Source organism: Vespa mandarinia, chromosome 9 (genome assembly GCF_050613455.1).
Source record: "Vespa mandarinia isolate Hongniang chromosome 9, ASM5061345v1, whole genome shotgun sequence".
In the NCBI taxonomy this organism is placed as follows: Eukaryota; Metazoa; Arthropoda; class Insecta; order Hymenoptera; family Vespidae; genus Vespa; species Vespa mandarinia.
This window is the reverse complement of record NC_140818.1, coordinates 8,433,241-8,457,033: the sequence shown is the minus strand read 5'-3', so window position 1 is coordinate 8,457,033 and position 23,793 is coordinate 8,433,241. Positions and strand designations below refer to the sequence as shown.

At 26.1% G+C, this 23,793-nt stretch overlaps 3 protein-coding genes across 25 annotated transcripts in view; all 3 read left to right on the top strand.

Moving 5' to 3' along the window:
• Positions 1-14,679, top strand: part of LOC118439989 (serine/threonine-protein kinase MARK2) — an 80,853-nt gene extending 66,174 nt beyond the window's left edge. For 13 of the 22 annotated variants that reach the window (XM_035862356.2, XM_035862351.2, XM_085659143.1 and 10 more), the window contains 6 exons: positions 459-626; positions 1,949-2,069; positions 2,304-2,392; positions 8,973-9,014; positions 10,851-10,965; positions 11,097-14,679. In XM_035862356.2, coding sequence (XP_035718249.2) covers positions 459-626; positions 1,949-2,069; positions 2,304-2,392; positions 8,973-9,014; positions 10,851-10,965; positions 11,097-11,315 — 754 coding nt within the window. In that variant the 3' untranslated portion in view covers positions 11,316-14,679. Of the gene's footprint in view, positions 1-458; positions 627-1,948; positions 2,070-2,303; positions 2,393-3,576; positions 6,964-8,972; positions 9,015-10,850; positions 10,966-11,096 lie in introns of those variants that run through there. The other 9 variants (XM_085659142.1, XM_085659147.1, XM_085659146.1 and 6 more) reach the window with 9 other exon arrangements.
• A 1,015-nt stretch (positions 14,680-15,694) lies between these two features.
• Apf (purine phosphoribosyltransferase family protein Apf) lies at positions 15,695-17,663 on the top strand. Its single transcript, XM_035862519.2, has 3 exons — positions 15,695-15,932; positions 16,075-17,150; positions 17,266-17,663. The coding sequence occupies exons 2-3, from the start codon at positions 17,036-17,038 to the stop codon at positions 17,586-17,588; spliced, it is 438 nt and encodes a 145-aa protein (XP_035718412.1). The 5' UTR covers positions 15,695-15,932; positions 16,075-17,035; the 3' UTR covers positions 17,589-17,663.
• A 754-nt stretch (positions 17,664-18,417) lies between these two features.
• Elp1 (elongator complex protein 1) lies at positions 18,418-23,486 on the top strand. 2 transcript variants are annotated; one of them, XM_035862260.2, is made up of 12 exons: positions 18,418-19,018; positions 19,110-19,538; positions 19,626-20,120; positions 20,215-20,420; positions 20,522-20,925; positions 21,023-22,094; positions 22,178-22,371; positions 22,459-22,723; positions 22,813-22,949; positions 23,016-23,176; positions 23,234-23,300; positions 23,377-23,486. In XM_035862260.2, the coding sequence occupies exons 1-12, from the start codon at positions 18,575-18,577 to the stop codon at positions 23,442-23,444; spliced, it is 3,942 nt and encodes a 1,313-aa protein (XP_035718153.1). In that variant the 5' UTR covers positions 18,418-18,574; the 3' UTR covers positions 23,445-23,486. The 2 variants fall into 2 exon arrangements, with proteins under 2 accessions (XP_035718153.1, XP_035718154.1); XM_035862261.2 differs by lacking the exon at positions 18,418-19,018 and having other exon boundaries at positions 19,136-19,278; positions 19,352-19,538.
• Positions 23,487-23,793: the final 307 nt, after the last annotated feature.

Below are 23,793 nucleotides of genomic sequence, written 5' to 3'. Positions count from 1 at the left end.
TTTCTTCTTCTTCTTCTTCTTTTTTTCCTTTTGTTTCTCTTTCTTTCTTTCTTTCTTTCTTTCTTTCTTTCTTTCTTTCTTTCTTTCATATTTTTTCTAACAATAGACGTATACATATCATGTATAATATACACATATATTCAAGTTTTTCCATAATATAACATTGTTATCTTGAATAAATGAAAATAAATAATAGTCGAAACCAAAGAAATATATAGTCTACAACAAAGTTATATAATGTCACATGTCTGCATTATTTTTATCTATATAAATTATAATTAATTAGGTCGTTTTTACGATACTTCTAGAGTATATTGGATATCAATAGAATATTTTTAGTATATAGTTAGTGAGGATTAAGGTGTAGTATCATAGTTTATCATCCTATAAATGCGGAGAATAGGTCTAACATGCAGAAAAGTAGGGCCAGGCAATTTGTTCATTAGTTTTGTGCACAGCCTGGGCGAAGGCACTAGACCAACACGGGGTCACACCAAGTCTGCGAGCATCAGTGCAGGTCACCGTTCCTCCAGTGGCGTACCTCCCAGCGACCATTCACTACTGGACCCTCAACCACGCAACGCCCACAACTCCTTACTCGCCACTGCTGACCCTCTTAGGCAGAGGTACAGGTCCCCTATACCTTATCGACCAACCTTTATACATTCCTGTATTATAAAATGTTCAGATACATTTCTTCATACATCTGATTGCTTCTACTCTTTTGGGCCACTAACTCTCTTAGGGTAACAAGGAATTATACTATATCATTAAGGTTTTCATTATTTATATATCATTATATAATGAAGCGCTATCAGATTTTTCTAGTTTGCTAAACAGTTGAACCTCTCAAGATATTCCACATAATTTCAAATAATCATCTCTGCATAGATTCTCTAGGACAGTTTTTGGTCATTTGTTCATTGCTCTCTCTTTTCCTGTATCTTTCATTTGCATGTATCATATTATATCCTTTGTTTCCTATGTTTTAATACTATATCACCTTTCATACATTCGCCTTTATACATTTTATAATGCATCACCTTCATCCCTCAAATGATAAATATGCACTACCTTGTGTATAGACATCATGATCAAAATTAGAGTGAAAAACTTAAGGGAAAAACTCTTTGATCTTTATTCATTGTAGATCCATAAAATGTTTTGCAGTTACATGACACTAGATCATTAGTTAGTATGCATGTATGCAATGGTACAGTATTTTTAGATATGCTATATTTTTCAAAAAGTTTGATAATATTGAAAGTGTTGATTCTAAAGAAAATTATATAATAAAAATCAATGTTTTTCGTTTGAAAATAATAAATAACGATTAATATTTACGTGAATATCAATTTCATCAACTAATACTTAAGTACTTCAAAGTATAAAACTTGAATATTCTATACAGGAAAATGATTATTTTCATTCGTTTCTCACAGTTTCTAATAGAATATAGTTAATCGATTTCATTTGACTTCTTTGAAGTATTTATTGATGCATGTATGAATATGATAAATATAGTTTTTAATAAAAAGAAAAAAAGAAACAAATCTAAACTAAATATAAAATATGCTTATATTACATTATACTCTGTTATATATCTATACATGGAATGTTGCTTAACTGATATGTGAATTTTTATAGCAAAGCTTTCCATGACAGTTGTAAATTTATAAATAAGTACATATTCGATTCTCAATCGAATTTGTCTTCTCGAATTATACTTCTGCATATCATTTATGCTGTCTCTTTGAAAGAACAAAAAAAAAAGAATATATATATATCTATATATATATACATACATATATGCAAATTTTCTGCACAGACTTATATTTTTATGCGCAATATGTAAGAATCCAATAAAATATATGACAAAGAAATAGAGTATAGTAATGAGAAGAAGAAAAAAAATAATGTTCACTGTAAAATACATATTTTTTATTAGCTTGGGTGTACCTCCAAGCAATAGACTGGCAACACCAACAACACCGGCATTTCCACGAAATGTTCCAAGTCGTAGTACGTTCCATTCTGGACAAAACAGAGCACAACGTACTCATACTCAGGTCAGTATGTGTATATATATATTTGTATATACGTATATTTATATATAAGACAAAAATAGATAATAGAAAAGGAATAAAAATAATAAAATATAAAATGTCCTTTGTCCATCTTTCATTAGATTCTCGTGAATATACTAGTATGTACAAATAAATATCGTTTTACTTTTTCAATCGTAATTTTTTATCGCTCTTCATCTTGTTTCTTCTCTATACAAATGTTTATAAAAATTGCAGGGTCATACACATACACAGGACACAAATGCGATTAGCCCCCTAGCAAGGCCGTCCTTTTTCTCCAAGTTGTCTTCAAAATTCTCCAAACGGTAAGTTTTACCACAAAATATATTAAAAAAAAAAACATGCCTTATAGTTTCAAATATGAATTGAAGTTCTCATTTGCATGCTAGATGATGTTTTTGTTTTTAAGGATGCACAATGACTATGTATTTCTGGAAATTTATATACTGTTATGATAAATATTATAAGAACTACACAGTACTATTATTACCTATAATTTGATGAGCCAGCAGCGACCATTATCAATGAAAGCCATAAAACATGTAGTTCTTCATGTATATTCCGTTTTTTCTAGTTTTATTGACTTGTATATGCATATATACGTACCATTTTCATCCTCAAGCGTCTCCACTTTCATCTGTCTGTATTGCTTGTTTGTCCCATAAATATATGCTTTATAAAGTTTAGCAACTTTTAGTTAAAGTCTGAGTAAAAATATTTTAATTCTTCTTCTTCTTTTTTTTTTTTTTTTTTTATTCTTTCGTTTTTTCTTTTTCTTTTATTTTTATTTTTATTTTCTTTTTCTTTATTTTTTTCTTTCTTTATTTTTTTCTCTATAGAATTACTTTTATAAAAATAACTGCAATTAACTCATCCTCTTGTATATTTTTTCTATTTTTTATATAATCGTCTACAAATAGTTAACATGTATCACTTTCTCCACATAATATTATTTGTACATTGTGTAGATCCTTAAAGCTCATTGAAAAAAAAGAAAAAAAAAAGAAAAAAAAAAGAAAAAAGAAAGAAAAAAAGAACAGTACTGCTTGGCTGAATTAAGGCCAGCTTGCATACTCATTGTGCATCCCTTTTTGACTTGATTGTAGCGAGCCATATCCTTGATTTATTATTTATATGGGACGTAATTATTATTGCACATTCGAAAATAAGAAGTGATAATAAATATAGAGATACACATTAATACTTACAACTGAGGATGCGATACCACAGAATAACGAGAATAACTCAGACACCACTGTAAATTGTAACTTTCATGAAATGGTCACTGTACTCATCTCTTGTTATATGTACAGAGTATTAGAAAAAAATTATATGTATATATATGTGTATATATATATATATGTATATATATATATATATATATATATATATATATATATAAGGATTTGTAGAAGCATAGCCATTGATGCATCAATAAAATTATGGTTCACTAATTAATTTATATACTAGTATATATTCTATGATGCAGGACGTGAACAAAATAAACTCGGCTTCGTCTGAAGTTTCAACAAGCAAAAAGGCCATACAGATACAAGTCCTAAAAATCATGTGTATGCTGATTGTCTTACATAAATTAATAAAGTATGTTCGACATACTTAAATAAAACAAATCATCGACACTCGGAGTGATCGTATAACGAAAGTGTGCATTGAATCAGTGGATGATGGTCGGTGAAATTCAGTTCTGTTATTCTGTGGTTCATCAAAAATAAAAAGAAAAAAGAAAAAAAAAAAGGAAACAAAAAATAGAAAGAAAAAAGGACAGAGCTTCTCTTTTAGTGATACTTTTACATATTGATAAATAAAATATATGTCAGATAACGCGCATGTGCGCGCGTAAGTAGTATATAAATGCGACTAGTTTATATACAATTGAAAGTATTAAAAATTAGTCTTCCTGAGATCATCATACAGGAAGTCGCCTTATGCACTCTTAGGTATATAGCACTGAAATCCGTGCCTTTTCTAATTCAGCCTGCCAATCTGCTATGTGCACTTTACGTCGATCATCTAAAATAGTAAAAAAGAAAAAACAAAGAAAAGAAAGAACAAAAAAAAAACTATAATCTTCCTTATATTTTTATACATTTTTCATAATAAACATTATATACCTTTGCTTTCCTTAAAATAAAAAAAAAAAAACAAAAAAAAAACAAAAAAAAACAAAACAAAAGAAAAAAGAAAAAAAAGGTTTCGATTATTACTCTGTTTAAAACCGCATGATGATTTAGATGAGTTTCGACGTGGAGTATTAGTCTTTGAACAGTTTTTAAAATGTTCTCGTATTGTATTCATTTACAATTAAATAAGCAGTAAATATATTTTTCTGCAATGAACAAGAAACATCAAAGGTATAATCTGTCTAATCAAATATTTAGAAGAAGAAAAAAAAAAAAAAGAATATAACAAAAGAAAGAAAATTTAAAAAAATCACAAAATAAAAAAAAATTGTGCCTATAATTAAAATAAAAGTAAAAGAAAAAAAAAAAGAAAAGAAAAAATTCTGCATTTAAATAATATTATTATATATTGTACCTATATTTGATTCATAATTTGCAAAAGTATGAGTTGTGAACTTTTTTCTGTTTTTTTTTTTCTTTTTTTATTTTTTCTTTTTTTTTTTTTTTTTTTTTTTTTTTTTGAACGAGAACAAATCTTTCTAAAAAGAAAAGGGGAGAAAAAAGACAAAAAGAAAAAAAGCATTAAAATCTTCCATACCTATCATCCGTTGGTGTACAAAGACGTATCTGTTACGTATCATCCTCCGAAATATTTCAAAAACCATAGACATGCTTATTATTTAATTTTTCAAACTATCCATAATATTGTCCATCATGAACAGCGAAAATTCAACTTTGGAGAATGGTGTATTGATACTAACACAAAATATTAAGGAGACAATCGTAAAAATAGAAGAATACATATAATTGTTCATACATTGACAGGATTCCTAAATGAAGAGTGAAGTCTCGCCTTGTTTCCCTCGAGCAGAAATGAGAGCGAGCTACGTGCCGAATATCACTCTACAGCAATACAACCTTTAATAGCAAAGTAATCTAGTTGAATGGCCAAGTGCGACTTCCAATACTGTGTATTCTTTTAATTAATTTTTTTTTCTTCTTGTTCTTCTTCTTGTTCTTCTTCTTGTTCTTCTTCTTCTTCTTCTTCTGAACAAGCTTTTAGAGTTACAAATGAAATATAGAATAATAATGTACACCTTATAACAACGTAGCATATTTTTGGGGGAAAATGTGTTGGATAACAATAATATATTAAATGTTAAAAGAATGTGATCATTATCTTGGAAAATAGTACTCCCTATGTTATAATTATTATTGTTTACAACATCATCCAGAATGATCCTAAAAGGCAAAATGCATATTACTATATTATATTATATTATATTATTATATTATATTATATTATACTATACTATATTATATATTACATTTATAATGATTGTAAAGTATTATAAAACTAATTTAATGAGATATGAGTCAGTTATATTTTTGTTGATATCCAACATAGATTCTTTCTTTTTGAAAATGGCGTGGAATTTGTGTTTGACTTTATATCGATCTTTATGATGCAATATTAATTTCAGTCTTTCATAAATATATATATCACACACATATACATAATGATATTTTATATATATATATATATATATATATATATATATATATATATGTTTCTTATATCGATTCTTTTGATAACTTGGAAAAATGTTATAGTAGCAATGAAGAAATTTGACGAGATCCTGATATTGATCCATTTCTCTAATTCTTTATTAAGAACATAGATCAAATAATTAAATATGTATACTTTGTGTGTGTATACAAATAATATTCTGTGCATGTTTACGATATTAAAAATGAGACATTGTGCAAATTATAATCAACAATATTTTCATTTCTCAATTAATTCCTCAATTGAATCGCAATATCTAAATTCTATTATAAATATTTAAAATTAAAACTTTATCTTGTAAATTATATCATAAAAAGAATCGATATATCAGATTTTATTTTCTCTCGGGGGTATATTTCTATATCATGTTGATTTATTACAATTTATTACTATATTTTATAGTTGGTATTATAGTCAAAGCATTTATACTTTTTTCTGGTATAGTGCAAGAGGAATAGGATTATGTAATTGATTTTTTTTTCACTTTTGACAGAGGTATGAGATATACTGTAAAATGTATGTGAAGAATTCCACTTTATTTTCTTATTTTATTATGAGTGTAAACAATCGCACACTCGTAATATAATAATAGCTTATATTTGAATTAAAATTTATCCTCTGGTAGTGTAATCAAATAGTAAACTATTACAAGACAGATTATATTATATATTTATTGTATTATCAAGTAAATATTATTAAAATGTGTACAGCCCTTTACAACCTGCTGGTAATGTAATACTACAGTATTGATCTCAAAACAAACTAATCAAGTTAAAAGAATGACACTATTTGATTATATTACCAATGGTGGTTCAGCATTTATTCACACATCTTATTTAATTTATTGTATTAATGAAACATAAATTCGATCCTTATATATCATCTTGAATACAGCATCTTATGTTAATAGAATATTAATTTAACACAGAAAGGCCATGAGTAATAGTACATTATTCATTTATTTTAATGATTATTAATATATCCTGAGATCACACAATAATATATCTCTCATTAACTGAAGAAATATACAATACGTAAGCGGAGGATGTACTCATAGTAAATATTACGTAAAAAAAAAAAGAAAAAAGAAAAAAGTAAAAAAAAAAAAAGTCGATTTTTTTTGTTAAATATTTTTTCTTTAGCTAAACAATATTTCATAATTTATTCTTGAAAAGAATACGTTTGATTTCCCCTAATATATAATCGCAGAAGTTAACAAAAAACAAAAAAACTATAAGATTGTCAAAAACGTGTGCCTTTTTCCATTTGATATTGTATATTTCGCACATTTGACTGGACGAAGATTTGGTATGTTAATCATTTCGATTTTGAAAAGGGAAACTGAATGATTAATAACTTGATAATAGAATATGATAATTCTGCAGTTAAAATAGCATTATTACAAAGTTATTTATATAAAATCCTACAGAGTGGCCTTGGACTACTACTAGATATCATTTTAAATAAAACAGATCGAAATAGTTTAAAATACCACTTTATTATTTTTTTTTCTTTTTTTTCTAGTTTTTAAAAATTTTTTTTTCCAGATGCATGATAATTAATTAATAATGCTGTATACACACAAATTCTTACATACTTTTACAGCTCGGCAAAAAAAATTATTAAAAGAATCGCGCATTTATTTATCATTGATCATATATCCTATTAATTCATATTGCATTTGTTTCACTCAAGACTGTGCAATGAGAGTTTTTTTTCATGCTCTGATACATTTTAATATCTTACATTTCCACTATGCATTTCATACTGTTAAAGATAAAATATTTACTATATTTCCGTTGTGTTTACTTATATAAACAATATAAATTATTGTAGAATATTGTAAAAAAAAAAAAAAAAAAAAAAAAAAAAAGGAGTTAAAATATTATATTCCTAAGGCCACCCAGTAGACTCTAATATGTATGGCAGTGAATGATGAAAGAGATATTAAATCGTTAGATGCTCCTATATATATATATATATATATATGTTTGTGTATATATATACATATAAATATATATATGTATATATATATGTATATATATATATATATATATATATATATATACATATAAATATAAATACATATGTATACATACATATATAAATGTATACCGTGCATACGTCGTATATGTATGTATATATGCATATAAAAGTATGCAGTGTGTGAAAACATTTATATGAAAGATAATAGAGACCTGTAAAGGACCATGCTGTTTGCTGCACTCCAATAGTGCACCCGTCCAAGCATCCAGAGGATCCTTATCATTTTTGGTTAATTATAATCACTCCATTATTTAGACAAAAAGCAAACAAACAAAATCTAATTTAAAAGTACTAGCTTAGATCTTGTAAAATGGAGGGCAGTAAATAGCTTGTAAAACAGGATAGAAAAATTATTTAATAATTTTATATATATAAGAAGAAATGATAGTAATAATTTCGTAATAATAAATATGTTTAAACTGTCTTGTATATGTTGTATCAATTTATTTCTAAATCCTCAATCAAAAGGAATATTTAGTTTACACAAGACATTATTTTTGTGTTTGTTTTGCATATATATATATATATATATATATATATATATATATATATATATATTTATGTATATATATATACACACATATATATATATATATAACATATATCCTGCTAGCAGTGCTGTGTGTAAATTTGCTTCATTTAAGGGGTAATGGCCATACTATGTAAACATTTTCTTTTTTTTCGCATAGTGATTGTTGTAACTCAACATTTCTAAATTTATAAAAAAAAAAGAAAAAGAAAAAAGAAAAGAAAGAAAAAAGTTAAAAAATTAAAAAATGGAAAAAGAAAAGAAAAAAGAAAAAGAAAAAATTTGACGTATATAAGTCAAAATATTAACTTCCACATTCATGAGAAGTATGATGTATTATAGAGGAAGATATGAACTTTTAGAAAGTTATTTATATAAATAACTTTCATGTCTATGTAAGGTTGCACTCTTATATAGATGTGACAAACTTTTCATTTTCAAATCCAAGTATTTTGTTATATAATATCATATTAATAACATCATAATTCTTATAATAATTTCGAATTGTTAATAGAATGGTGGTGGTTATACGTATGAAAATTTAATTGATTTATCATGTCCAGTGTCTGTTAGCAACTGCCTTTGTTTTGTTATTTCAGCCCCATGGACCCATCCGTACCCCCCAAGCACCCAGTAGTGAGGTACGTTGCTGCATACCATAATACCACTGTCCATATCCTGATTTTGCATTTGTTATCCTAAACTTGCGTCCAATCTTTAATTTTTGAGTTATATGATTTAATGCTTCGATCACACGAGCTAATAATCAAAAGTTTATTTAATATTTTAAGTAGCAATAATTCATATTTACTTATGCCTGAAAAAAATAGGATAAAATTAATAATATAAGATATATAATTTGTATAGCATATCATGGAACTACTTTTTGCATTTTAATACATTAGCCAAAGAAATATTAGTCACTTATATTATGTTAATTAGTCATTGTTAATTAAAAACTTAGAACTTTTATAAAACAATTAAAATATAATAGAATGAAATACATGCTATAATAGTACGTTCATTATCGCAGATTTATATAGTTAGGTGCATACATACATATGCTAGCAACTAACAAATTATTTACATCACTTGCTTTAACTAAATATTGTAAATAATTGCTCAAAGTAATTTCATAAACTGTGTTGAATGTATAATACAAATGGTGTATTCTGAAAATATTCCTTTGCAAAATACATTCGTACCTTTGATAGACAAAAGTCATGTTATATCTGCAAATATCAAATATATATGTTTGTTAAAATTGTAATTCATTAATCGTGAATTGTATACTCTCTCTCGTATCTGTTGTACAACAAATGCTTTCTTTTTGTCATTCTTTTTGCAAATAATGTACATTTATAGTAGCTGTATTATCATCGTATTCAGCATTACATCTAAAACTGGACGCAATTTTTCTAAAGTAAAATAAATTAAATGATTTGTAAATAATTATTCAAATAAAAGTAGCAAATAGGCGATTTTGAACAACAGTTATTCTTCAAATATTTTTTACTTAAAATGTAATCATTTTTAATTTCTTACGTTCAAAAATGTGATAATCTCTGTAGTATTTCTAGTGCATCAAATAGTTCGAAAAAAAAAATATGATAAAAGAAAATTGTTTTTTCTTCAATACTTTTATTAAAAAACATGATTATTGTATTACTCCAAGGAAAAAAGAAAAAAGAGAGAAAATGAACAATAATTAAACAAAATATAATTAAACATAAATATTTCTTTACATATGAATTTAACTTATTCAATTCTCTTTTATCATTTATTTACTGATATGTTAAAAGTAATGTTACAATTGACTACTTGTTAGGTTGAATTAAAAATTTTTAAAATGTACAAACAAAATCACAGAAGTAATTATTATTCTTATATTCTTTATAAAGGAAATATTTGAAATATTTTGGGAACCCGTTACAAAGAGGTATTAAATATTTTCATGAGATTTATATATCGAAAAATTAATATGTAAATAAGTATATACTGCATTGAGAGATCTTGTTCAATTTTTAATTACAGTGACAAGTACCTGCATGTTACTGCACGTTTGTTATGATCAACTTACAAATTTTCGAATTTACATACATTCTATATCTGTGTTTCTAGTTTGCTACATTTATTATTATGTCAATTTGTAGCCAATATTTTCCAATATTACGAAATAATTCCATTAATCAATACTTTTGGTTTGAATGAATTATTGAACATAGTCAAATGGAATAAAAAAAAAAAGAAAAAGAAAAGAAATAAAAAAGAAAAAAGAAAAACATTTGCGTTTCTAAAATTAAAAGTAAATAAAATACTAAACTCTCATTAAAGTTCGTGTAATGGTAAGATCTCAACATATTGTCTAAGATTTATATTGACAGTTAATATAATGATTACGTATTTGAAAATATTATCGATGCATATTATTTAATTATTTTTTTTTTTATTAGAGTTAAGACATTCATTTGTTACAGCGGTGCAGCAACCACTAATGATGAGCAGGTTAAACCACGCAGTCTACGCTTTACTTGGAGCATGAAAACGACCAGTAGTCGAGATCCAAATGAAATTATGTCCGAAATTCGAAAGGTATGTTAAAATAAATTTAATTGAAAATAATCTAATATATAATGAAATAATGATAAATCTGTTATAATGATATATATAAATACATAGAAATAATAATATAAATTTTCGACTGATACTGAGAATAATTTCAGGTATTGGATGCTAATAAATGTCAATATGAACAACGTGAAAGATTCCTGTTATTATGCGCGCATGGAGATGCATCAACAGACAGTCAAGTACAATGGGAAATAGAAGTCTGCAAACTGCCACGACTTTCCTTAAATGGTGTAAGATTCAAACGTATCTCAGGCACTTCTATTGGTTTTAAAAATATTGCCAGCAAAGTTGCAGACGAGCTCAAGCTATGATTATCGGCCACGGGCGCCTTAGCAAACCGCGCCAACCCATAACGCCCTCATGAAGAGTACCATCAAATGGCAGCCTGCGAGGAATTTTACTTTTGTTTCTTCTGGGACTCCGATTCTGAAAACAATAGCCAAGAAATATTCGTTTGACAATTCCTCCATCCCAGAAACAAAGACACACATCGGATAGTAAATCATCAATATATTTCCATTGTGCCGGAGGTATGCTGTAACGATTCTTGGAAAGCCTGAAACTGTGATTTGTGATGGCTAATACATATTCAAATACTCTTGAGTGCCAAATGGAACTAGGTTGGCTCATATGTAATACTTCAAGAAAGGCTGAGCAATTAGCCGACCAACTTATGTGTAAAGCTGGCATTACACACAACAATCTACATGATTAGTTTTTGAACTTTTTTTTTTTAGTTTCTCTCAAATGGATCTGCATAATTGACAATGAGTGAAAGTATCAGCATTTTGCTTACAGTTTGACCCACACCCTAATTGTGATCTCTGGCAGTTTTCAATTTAGTACATCATGTTTCAGTTCTGACAGTATTATTAATATGGCATTGCTGTTCTCTAGATATTGCAGGTGTGGCTGCAGCAATATATATAAATATATTTATAAACTTTATATTAATACGCTTTGTAGGTGTCAAATATTATTTTCTTCTTTAATATGTTAGTAACACTACAAATATTCTAGAAAGGAAACACAGTAATATATTTTTAATGTGCCTAATAAAAAGAATATTAAAAAATATGCCTTCTTCCTTCTGAAAAAGGTATTGTTTAAATGAAAAGAAAAAAAAAACTCGTTATAAAACCTTTTGACGAAATATGAAAGGATTTTGGGAACACACATGCGGTACACTTACAATGTCCAGAGAATTTTTTCACAGTACTATTAAATTAATTATGTTTCGTATTTAAAATGTTATAAGTGGGGTATCTCTGTAAATAATTTATCAAATCTAATAACTCGTGAAAAGAAAAAAAAAAAAATATGTAGCGATCTATTAATAAGAAATTATCATCACTATAACCAATCACAAACAAATAATAAATCGAACTATTTTAACGCTGGGCAAGTGCACAGCCATTTACTTTTCAAACATTTTTATGATGCTTTACTTTTTTATCTATACTATAAGTTTGAAAATACACAGCACTTTAGATATTAGCGAATTAATTCATAATAATTGTTATTAACAACATTTTTATTTTTACCATAAAATATAAATAATATTCGATACAGTACTACGAAGATAGAAGGAAAAGAGCTATATTAACATAATTTAAGAGTATCACCAAGTGACAAAACTCATGTTTCATGTGAATAATACACAAGTACTTCATTCTCAAAAAGTTGGGATATACCTAGACACCTCATTATTATTAATAACAAGATCTGTTATTTCTACGAAAGTTATGATAATATTAAATTTAAGTATTATAATTGGCTATATGGTACTATTTAATCTTTTATTCGCAAAGGCATTCACGATTGATGAAGTAAAATTAGAAGTTATATTGTAAATGTAGAGGCGAATTACTAGGGACTTGGTGTAAATAATATAATACGAAGGTACTAAATTAATCGAATGGGAAGCCTCATACCAAGAATATTAAATACACCTCGAAAATTCAAGTATCAAACTTTTTATATTTGCCTAAGATTAATCAAGAAGTATGTTATGAGATAGGCAATGACACTAATTTATTTACGTAAATACAAATGCAATGATTTTTTCACATTTCTAACGCTCGCTATTAACGAGCCAAGTAATTTCAACGTACATATATAACACTGTATCGGCCAATGTCTTTTTGGTAAACAGTGTTACAAATTGATATACATAAATGACTGATAGCAACTAAGTATCGACGCCGGCAGTTCTGTATCGAAACATCTTCTTTGGGAAAACTTTAAATATGATGAATATATACAGAAAAAGGGCATCGGGACTTACTCTCTTTACATATTAATCATACAAGTTCCATTTATCGAAATTATCCTACGAACCAATAATACGAAGGACAGTGTAATATATATATAAATTAAATAAAAAAAAAAAGAATGAGACGCGTTGAATAAATACACAAAACACACACATACACACGTGCACGCGCGCGTAACTTCGTGCGGCGCCTTCTTTTCGCACATGAAGCTTCGCGTTAATTATGGTGGACGACGTAATATAACATGCATCTATATCACAGAGACTTCATCATTAGAGAATTAGATCTCAGGATACGATCGAGGGGTTTTTTCGTTTCCTTTTCTTTTTTCTTTCCTTTTCTCTTTTCTTCTTCTTTTTTTTTTCTTTTCTTTTACCCTCCCTTCCTTTTTCAATTTTTTTCTTTCTTTCTTTCTTTCTTTCTTTCTTTCTATTTTTATTTCCTTCTCTGTTAATTCCTACATTAACAGTTAGTACATTGAGTACAATATTCTCGTGTTATTGCAATCGCATGTGATTTGTCGACAAAAAAAACAAAAAAAAAAAAACAAAAAAAAAACAAAAAATCTATGCGATCGTTATAACAAACTGACAACAACACATAGAAATATACCTTACGATAGTATAATTATTATTATTAATGTTAAACATGTAAGGCTCTTTAATAGCGTTAAACGGTATATCCCTACATTATTAGGAAAGTGATTATATAATGTAATCTATACATACACCGCGACCCTCCGCTCGCTTGCTTTAACGAGAATAAATGTATAAATTAATTATTAACGCTTTCATGAGATGAATATAAGTTTAAGAGCAACAACAACAACAACAATAACAAACAAAAGAAAAAAAAACAAACAAACAAAATGATATGATTTTAACGTAAAATTATTACAAACAACACAATTGTATATAGCTGAATGGATGACACTTAAAATTCATTAAAATTGGTCGTGGTAGCGGAGAAGAGTATTGTGATTTTTTTGTATGTAAGTGCCGTGTAACAAACAAACAAACAAACAAATAAACCAAGAAATATATCTGCTCCCCGAAACAAAACAACAACAAAAAAAAATAAAAAAATAATAAAAACCAAAAAAGAATGAAAAAAAGAAAAAAAACTGTGTTGTCCATGCAGCTGTGTTGAAATTACACCCTGCACGCATGCGCACACGTACACAATGCCTATGCAACTTATGCATCGGCAAAGAACAAAATTATATATTACATGCGTACACACAGACAGACACAACACACATATACATATACACATGACATGTCAGTCTGTAGATAGGTACATACATACAGCTTTGCTAAGTGTTTTCTGGTGATCGGTATCTAGCCAACTGTAGCAAAAATGTTTATAATAAAATGGTAACATACATTGTTTCCCAATATCGAGATTTCTTTTAAAAATGCCGCACTTAAATGTTTCATATACATACAGAATGTACATATATATGTATATATATATATCTATATATATATATGTATGTATGTATGTATGTATGTATGTATATATATATACGTTAGGCTTTTTCTCTGTCCTACGGAACGAATTCAATTCGAGAATTATAATATATCAAATTTGTGTTCTAAAGAAGATAATTTACTTCTTACGCATGAAACCTTTTAACGTTGATAACATTTTTTTACGTATATAGATAAAATAAAAAGAAGAAAAATAATACATGACTACTTGATACGAAACAAAACGAGCGATCTGACTATATATATATATATATATATATAACTTAAAACGCGAAAACAATTGACGTGTTAGAACATAGAGTTCGATAAAAAAAATCTTTTATGATTATTATAACAAATTTATTTTCTCTTTTTGACAATACATTATTATTATTATTATTATTATTATTATTATTATTATTATTATTATTATTATTATTATTAATATTATTATTATTATTATTACTATTATTATTATTATTATTATTATTATTATTACCATTATTATTATTATTATTATTATTATTATTATTATTATTATTATTATTATTATTATACATAATAAAAATTAAGAAGTTCCTCTGAACAACAATATAGTTTTTATCCATAATTTTTCCACTTATAAATATATACAAAACACGTGTATATTTGTGTATATATATATATATATATATATATATATATATGTGTGTACACATATTCTTATATATTTATTTCAAATAGACAATAAATTGTTTTTCACTATAGATCAGATTTATCGTGAACAATTAATCAACTTCATAAGGTTTGAGTCATTCAATTATCTTTTTCTCATTGATATAAATCTTTTTATTAATACCTTTAATAAAATCAATGTGAAAGAATGATTTTTAAATCTCTTCTATAAATTTATAGTAAATAATAAAACGTAAACAGCTGATTAGATATCTTATATAAGATTAAATGACGCGCAAAATTTCATAAGCGTAGGATTATTATTAATGCGAATCATAATTGTAAGTTTTCTAAAGATAAAAACAAGTATGTTTTACCTGTAATAGTTGTTGTTTATATGTTAATATCAATATGCGCAAAAACGTTCCATCGTGGTTTTATTATATTTCGTCAAATTCAAGATGTAGTAGAATATCTTCTTATGCAGACGTGTCATATCGAGAATACCATCGATTATCTCCTAAAGGTCGGTTTATAATATTATTCTTTTCATATTATATAAATTAATATGACTATAAAAAAAAATATATATATATATATATATACATATACATATTATAGAATTCTTACGTAAAAGAAAGAATGATTATCAGAGTTCTTTTTTCTAGGTCACGTTGATAATGAAAATATTGATTTAAGAACTGTCATACGTGAAAAATAGAAGAAGAAGCTGGATTCTAAATTAAGGAGTTCTAAATTAAGGCCGTTCATTACCCTCGTCCTCTACCCTGATTTTTTTTATAATTTAGAAGCCATTAATGAAAATAGGCGTGATTCCTGAACAATTTCGATGAACAAGATCTCATTTTAAAGGCGTAGGTTTAATCTATCATATATTGTTATCGAATTTTCAAAAAAGCTTTTTATTCGTGCATAAAATATTCTTCAAAAATATTATTTTTTAACATGATTTTTTTCAAAGAAAATAAAGCTTTTTCAAAAATTCGAAAACTATATACGATAGATTAAGCCTTCGTCTTTAAAATGATATCCTGTTGATCAAAATTGATCAAGAATTATGCCTGTTTTTTTTGTCGGCGTAAATTCTATTTTCGACATTTTTCGCGAAGAAAAAGTTTAGTACTGTGGCGCCCCTCGACATTTACGGCAAGAAAGAAGAAGCTCGTACTTCCATTACTGATTTTTATATACGTACCTGAATAATGTATGTTTTGTTTCCGTGAAGTAGCGATTGCTTACTTATTTGTATGATGCGTAAATAGCTAATATTTAGAACTTATGAACATTCTAAATCCAAAGAAATACGTTTCACGATGCTCGCATGGAGAAGCTACGATAATTTACTCTTTTAACGTATAATCATACAAATTCCATTTATTAAATTATTCTACGAACGAATATATATATATATATATATATATATATATATATATATATATAAATTAAATTAAATAAAAAATGGCATGTTAAATAAATACGACATACACATAGTACGACATGATGAACAACGTGATATAAAATACATCTGTCACAGAGACTTCATCATTAGAAAATTAGATCTCAGGATACGTTATATCTGTGATAATTGTCTTTTATACTAATATCAATATGTCTGTGCAAAAACGTGCCTGTGGTTTTATTATATTTCGTCGAATTCAAGATACAATAGAATATCTTCTTATGCAGGCATCATACGGGGAGCACCATTGGTCACCTCCTAAAGGTCGTTTTATAATATTAATGTTTTCGTATTATATAAATTAATATGATTATAAAAAAATTATATATATTATAGAATTCTTTCATGAAAGAAAGAATGATTATCAGAATTTTTCTAGGTCACGTCGATGAGGGAGAAACTGATTTTGAAACTGCTTTACGTGAAACAGAAGAAGAAGCTGGATTTTTAAGAAATGATTTAAAAATTTTTCAAGATGCCAAAGTAGAATTAAATTATAATGTTAATGGCATTCCTAAAACTGTCATATACTGGTTGGCAGAACTTATAAATCCTAATCAGCCTGTCAGAATGTCTAGCGAACATCAAGCATATAAATGGTTAGGTTATCAGGAAGCTTGTAATCTTGCAAAATATGCGGATATGCAAAGTGCTCTGACACAGGTTAATGAATATATAAATAAAAATGTAAAAAAGAAGTAATACAAAATATAATTAACTTTTATAAGATAAAGTATTTCTAAATACTTACGCCAATAAATAAAAGTAAAATATAAATATTGTGAGGTTAAATTATTTTATATAAATAATACAAAATGAAAATCTTTTTTAGAATATATATATATATATATATATATATATATATACACATATATATATATATACTTATGTATATATATATAATATACTTACATATATTATATATATATATATATATATATATATATATATATATATATATATATATATAAGCAAGTTCTTATGGCATTTTATGAAAAATAAGTTCATATTGTAAATGAAATTGGTTAAATATTCATTTGAAATTTGAATAATCTGATATGAATATTTTTTTGAAGCCGAATATATTTTATAATAAATGATATATTCTATAACATATGTATATAAAAAATTGGTCTATAACTTTATACATTTAAAACAAAAATATATATACTATTATTATAAACAATAAATATTATTAATTAAATATTTATGGTATAGAAAATTTAAGATTCTGCCATATTAATTATATTTTAATACATTGTTGATCGACAATTTTAGTCAGAATTTATCTCATATCACCAGCTATTATTTCGTAATTGAATATAAAAGTGAAATAATATAAGTAAACTTTTTTACAATGGTTTAATATAAATAAATTTCAATAAAAGTTCAACTATATAAATATTAATCAAATTTTTTTTACATAAAATAGGCATTTATTTTAAGTAACAAAGTAGCTAAAATAATTTTTATTTTGAATTTCTGCGCCATTATCGAATCAACATGGCGACTAATCGTTTACTGGTGGTCGTTTGCAAGTACTACTTCGATAATACTATGTAAGAAGTTTGTTTCACCTCTATATATCGTTTAAAGTTGGTAGTACCATGTGATTGAAACGTGAAAACAACAAGATATTTTTAAAAAATTACTTATTATCAACATAAAATTTAACTGTTGATAAAATTATGAAAAATTTATCAGTATTGCGTCAAAGCTGTCGAAATTTGGAAGCTCTGGAAAATGAAATTTTATGCAATTTGAAATATTCGAAAATATTATGTACACTTAACCCAAACAATGATGATTTATACATTGGATTACAAGATCAATTGTACATAATACCCTCAGATCCAGATAGTGAAATAACTTCTGTAAATATTAACAATGAAGCGAACAACAAAATTATTGGTTTAGAATATACTAATGTAACACATCAAGTATACTGTGCATATGAGAATGGTGACTTAATGACAATAAATATAGACTCTGAGTTAGATTGCGAAATGATAACACAAATAAATGGAGGCTTAAGTTGTATAAAACTAAGTCCTGATCATGAAATCCTTATATTAATAACACCCGATGATACCGTAATTACTATGATATGTAGCTTTGATATAATATCAAAGGTATTCTTTATAATTTATATACCATATTTGTATATTATAAATAAGAGCATATGTTCTTTATATTATAATTATTTTCTATGATATATTGTAGGTAAATTTACAAGAATCAAATTTTGGGGTAAAACACTTTATAACAGTTGGCTGGGGTAAAAAAGAAACGCAATTTCATGGATCAATAGGTAAAGCTGCAGCAATGATCAAATCAGTAGAAATAAATAAAAATGACACTGACGATGGATTACCCAGAATAACATGGAGAGGTGATGGTTCTTTGTTTGCTGTGAGTTTCATAGAAAAAAACAATGACATTCGTCAATTTAAGATTTTCAACAGGGAAGGTATCTTGCAATATACAAGCGAATTATCAAATAATATGGAAGAGTCATTGTCTTGGAAGCCTTCTGGAAATTTAATAGCTACAACACAAAAATTAATCAATAAGCATGTGGTATCTTTTTTTGAAAAGAATGGTTTAAAACACAAAGAATTTTTACTGCCATTTGAAACAAAAAATGTTACAGTAAGTCCAAGTTATTTGTTATTTAAATAGCTTGTTATATAAATTTAATAATGGCCTTACATGCAATAAAATTTATGTTTTATGTAGGTAAAAGAAATATTTTGGTCTCCGGATTCAGATATTTTAACTATTTGGTGTGAAGAAAATAATAGTATAATATTACAACTGTGGACAGAAAAGAATTACTATTGGTATTTAAAACAAACATTCAATTTCTCTATAGACAATCCACTCTTATATGGTATATGGAGCTATAGGACTAACTGTGGGAAAACATTAATTTTACTCACACCACAGAATGTTTTAACTTATTCATTTCAGTGGACCATTAATCACAGTAAAGGTCAAAGTTTAAAAGACAAAGCAGTAGTTGCTGTTATTGATGGAAGAAAAGCTTTATTAACAGGATTTAAAATTGGCATAATACCACCTCCAATGGCACATCAGACTTTAGAACTTTCAGAACCAATTAATGCAATTGTCTTTGCACCAAATGTAAAAAGTACAGAATCTTTGATAGATATCAATGCTTTCTTTTGTGTTCTACACAATAACAAATTGGCATTTTTTAAATGTTCAGACGTAAGTATGTGTAATAATTTTAATTATTACATATTTCCTCATATATGTATAATAAATTTAATAAGATTTTACATACGATAATTTTATTATATAGGATTCAAATGTTCTTGAATATAAGAATATAAGTATATGCAAAATTAAATGGGATGTACCAACATTTGATACTAAGAATGTTATACCTATCATGCGACATTTCTTATGGTTTAAGGAAAATACTATATTGAGTTCTATTTCAATAGATAATCAAAGTATTTTGTGTATTATAAATGTAGATCTTGAAAAGGATGAGGTTACTGTAAAGTATGTATAAAATTTTTTAAATTTATATTCTATCATAATGTTATTTTAATTCACTTTAATTATCTTAATCTATATAATGTATGTATTAATTTTTTTATTAGACAAACACACATCATGGAAGGATTAATAGAACATATAATATGTTCCCCTAATGCAGATGAGGTTTTTGTGGTAATAGAAGGCTCTGTTTTAAAATACAAAGATAATGAATTTGATTTCGTCGGAATCAAGATACCAACCTTTTCTCATAAAGTAGATCTATTAGAAATTGATACAAGATATGCAATAATATCATTATCTCATGGCAATCGTTTATCAATCGATAGTAAAGAAATTGCAAATAATATTACTAGTTTTTTTTTACATTCAAAATTTTTACTTCTTACAACTTCACAACACACACTGGTATGTGTTACTTTGGACAACGAAGGATTAGAGCAATTATATAAACAAGATTTAACTATAAAACCATGGGAAAATAATATTTGTAAACAATCTGTTAATGGTATGTATAAATTAGGATGTAACATTTATTTTATATTTGATATATACATTGTCGTTTTATATATCTAATAAAAAAAAAAAATTTTTTAATTTTACAGATTTAAACATAAGGAGAATAGAAAGAGGATCTTTTCTAATAATAGCTCTTCCAAATGACTCTAAAACTATTTTACAAATGCCTCGGGGTAATCTTGAATGTATTCAGCCTAGAGCATTATCATTGTATATTATTGGAGAACATTTGAAGAAGTGTGAATATTTGGCTGCATTTAACCTTATGAGAAAACAACGTATTAATTTGAACTTAATATATGATTACGAACCTATTATATTTCTGCAAAATGCAAAGAAATTTGTTGAAGATATTACAAATCCACAATGGTTAAGTTTATTTTTATCTGAATTACAAAATGAAGATGTTACTTCTACGATATATTCGAATTGTTATTTAAACTGCAAAAATCAACAAGAATCGAATGGAAATAAGGTTTCATTGGTTTGTAATTTGCTGAGAAGCATTTTGGAAGAAAAAAATAATGCAGATTATTTTATACAACCAATATTAATCAGTTTGGTTAAAAATCATGAGCAACAAGGTTTGGAAGGTGCACTTAAAAAATTAAAAGAAATAAAAGGATTGGAATCTAAAGAATTTGTTCAGACCATATCGTCCGAAGATGCATTAAAATATTTATTATACTTAGTAGATGTAAATGTTCTTTTCGATACAGCTTTGGGTATGTATGATTTTGAATTGGCAATGTTGATTGCATCAAAATCGCAGAAAGATCCTAAAGAATATATACCGTTTTTAAATAATTTAAAAAAACTTGATGGAAATTTTATGAAATATTCTGTCGACATACATCTAAAACGATACGAATCTGCTTTAAATAATATATCAAAAGATACAGAAAGATTCGATGAGTGTTTGAATTTAATAAAAAATCAAAATTTATATACGAACGGCTTGAAGATATTTCAAAAAGATAGTAAAGAATATAAAGAAATTGCACGAATTTATGGAGATCATTTATTAAGTAAAAATAAATATAAAGAAGCAGGAATAATGTATCAAAAGGCAAATGATTATGTTAATGCATTAAAAGTATATAAATTAGCTGCTTGTTGGCAAGAAGCTATTATTGTTTCAACTTCACTGAAATTAAGGTAAATATATAGAATTACTTTAATTTTTAATTCTTTTCATCCTCTTATATTTTCAAATATTATTCTGTAAAAATAATATTTAGTCCTTCAGAATTATGTATATTATACAAAGAACTTCAAAAAAGATTATACTATGATAAAAGATATTTAGAAGCAGCTCAAATATTGATACTCTATTTAAATGATCCTGAAGGAGCTGTTTCACTATTATGTGAGGGCAAATATTGGAAGGACGTTTTAAGAATTGCAACTGATGCAAATCGTATTGATTTAATTGGTATATTTAATAATTTAGCTACTTTTTACAATTACTTTATAAAATAATTAAATTATATTTTAACTTTAAATAACATTTTCTACATAGAAACACATATTAAGCCTGGCGTACAAGAACATGCTGAGTATACTACGACACAAATTATTAAGAATAAAGAAGATTTTGAGAAATACAAAGCTCGACTTTCAGTAGTAAGAACAGAAATGATAAATAAACAAACACATATTTATGACGATACATTAAATGATAGTATTTTAATGTCAAATAATGGGATTAACGATTTTCTTAGCGATATCAGTAGTGTTACTGGTTCTATAATTAGTAAAGGATCGCAATCATCTACAATATCTAAGTAAATAAAATAAAAAATATATTATAAATATATATGTATATATTATAATTTGATCAATGCGATAATATTCAATTGGATAATTTTTTTAGGAGAAGTTATAGATCAAGTAAAAATCGCAGGAAACAAGAGAGAAAACTTTTAAGTATGAAAGAAGGGAGTATGTTCGAAGATTTAGGATTAATGCGAGCATTACATGAAATTATTACCAAAACATATAAGCAAAAAGGTGTGTGTTCCAATACTATAACACAGCATTATATTATATATTATTAATCATATAATTTTCATGCAGATGAAGTGGACTTATTAACACAAATGTTACTATATTTTAATGATGATGAAGTTGCAGAAAAATTACAAGATATTATGAAAAGTTTTCTTGCAATTATAGAAAGTAGTAAATCTAAAATTTGGGATAAATCAGCGCCTATAAGTCTTACATTTTATGAAGTTGTAAGTTTCACATAAATATTATCTATGATAAATATTTAATTGATTTTACATTTTTAGAATTCGATTGATGATACCTGTATATCAAAAAAGCATCAAGAAACGTTTATACCACAGAAATTAGTTGGTAAGTTTCTGTTAACAATTTCATGTTTCTTTATAATTGTAAATCAATCAGAAAAATAATAAAAATTATTTTATAGAACCACACATAATGTATCCACCAGAAGAAACTGTATCTACAGGATATCTGCATATTTTTTCAAAATAATATTAAATAAATAAAAAATAAATATTTTTATCAAACCCATAAGTTACTTCCTTTTTTTTTTATGTTTTATATGCACCCTAAATATACAAAATTTAATGCTATTTTATAGACTTAATCTAATTATTTATAAAAAAAAATTTATGATTTTACATAAGTAATTTTATTATAAATGTTACTATTTAAAAATAAACCAGCTAATATTTCGTAAATTATATTATCATTTGTCAAGAATTTTTTTGTCACTTCTGATGTAATACAATCATCCGTTTATTTACAATCAAATGGATTTCATTGTAATACAAAATATAAATAGTTGCATATAAATTATATATATATAAAATTATATCTA

Coding starts and splice junctions, on each gene's coding strand:
- Apf (XM_035862519.2), top strand. CDS start 17,036: ATGTCTGTGCAAAAACGTGCCTGTGGTTTTATTATATTTCGTCGAATT. Junction 17,151..17,265: donor CCATTGGTCACCTCCTAAAG/GTCGTTTTATAA, acceptor GAATTTTTCTAG/GTCACGTCGATGAGGGAGAA.
- Elp1 (XM_035862260.2), top strand. CDS start 18,575: ATGAAAAATTTATCAGTATTGCGTCAAAGCTGTCGAAATTTGGAAGCT. Junction 22,372..22,458: donor AAATCGTATTGATTTAATTG/GTATATTTAATA, acceptor TTTTCTACATAG/AAACACATATTAAGCCTGGC. Junction 22,950..23,015: donor CAAAACATATAAGCAAAAAG/GTGTGTGTTCCA, acceptor ATTTTCATGCAG/ATGAAGTGGACTTATTAACA.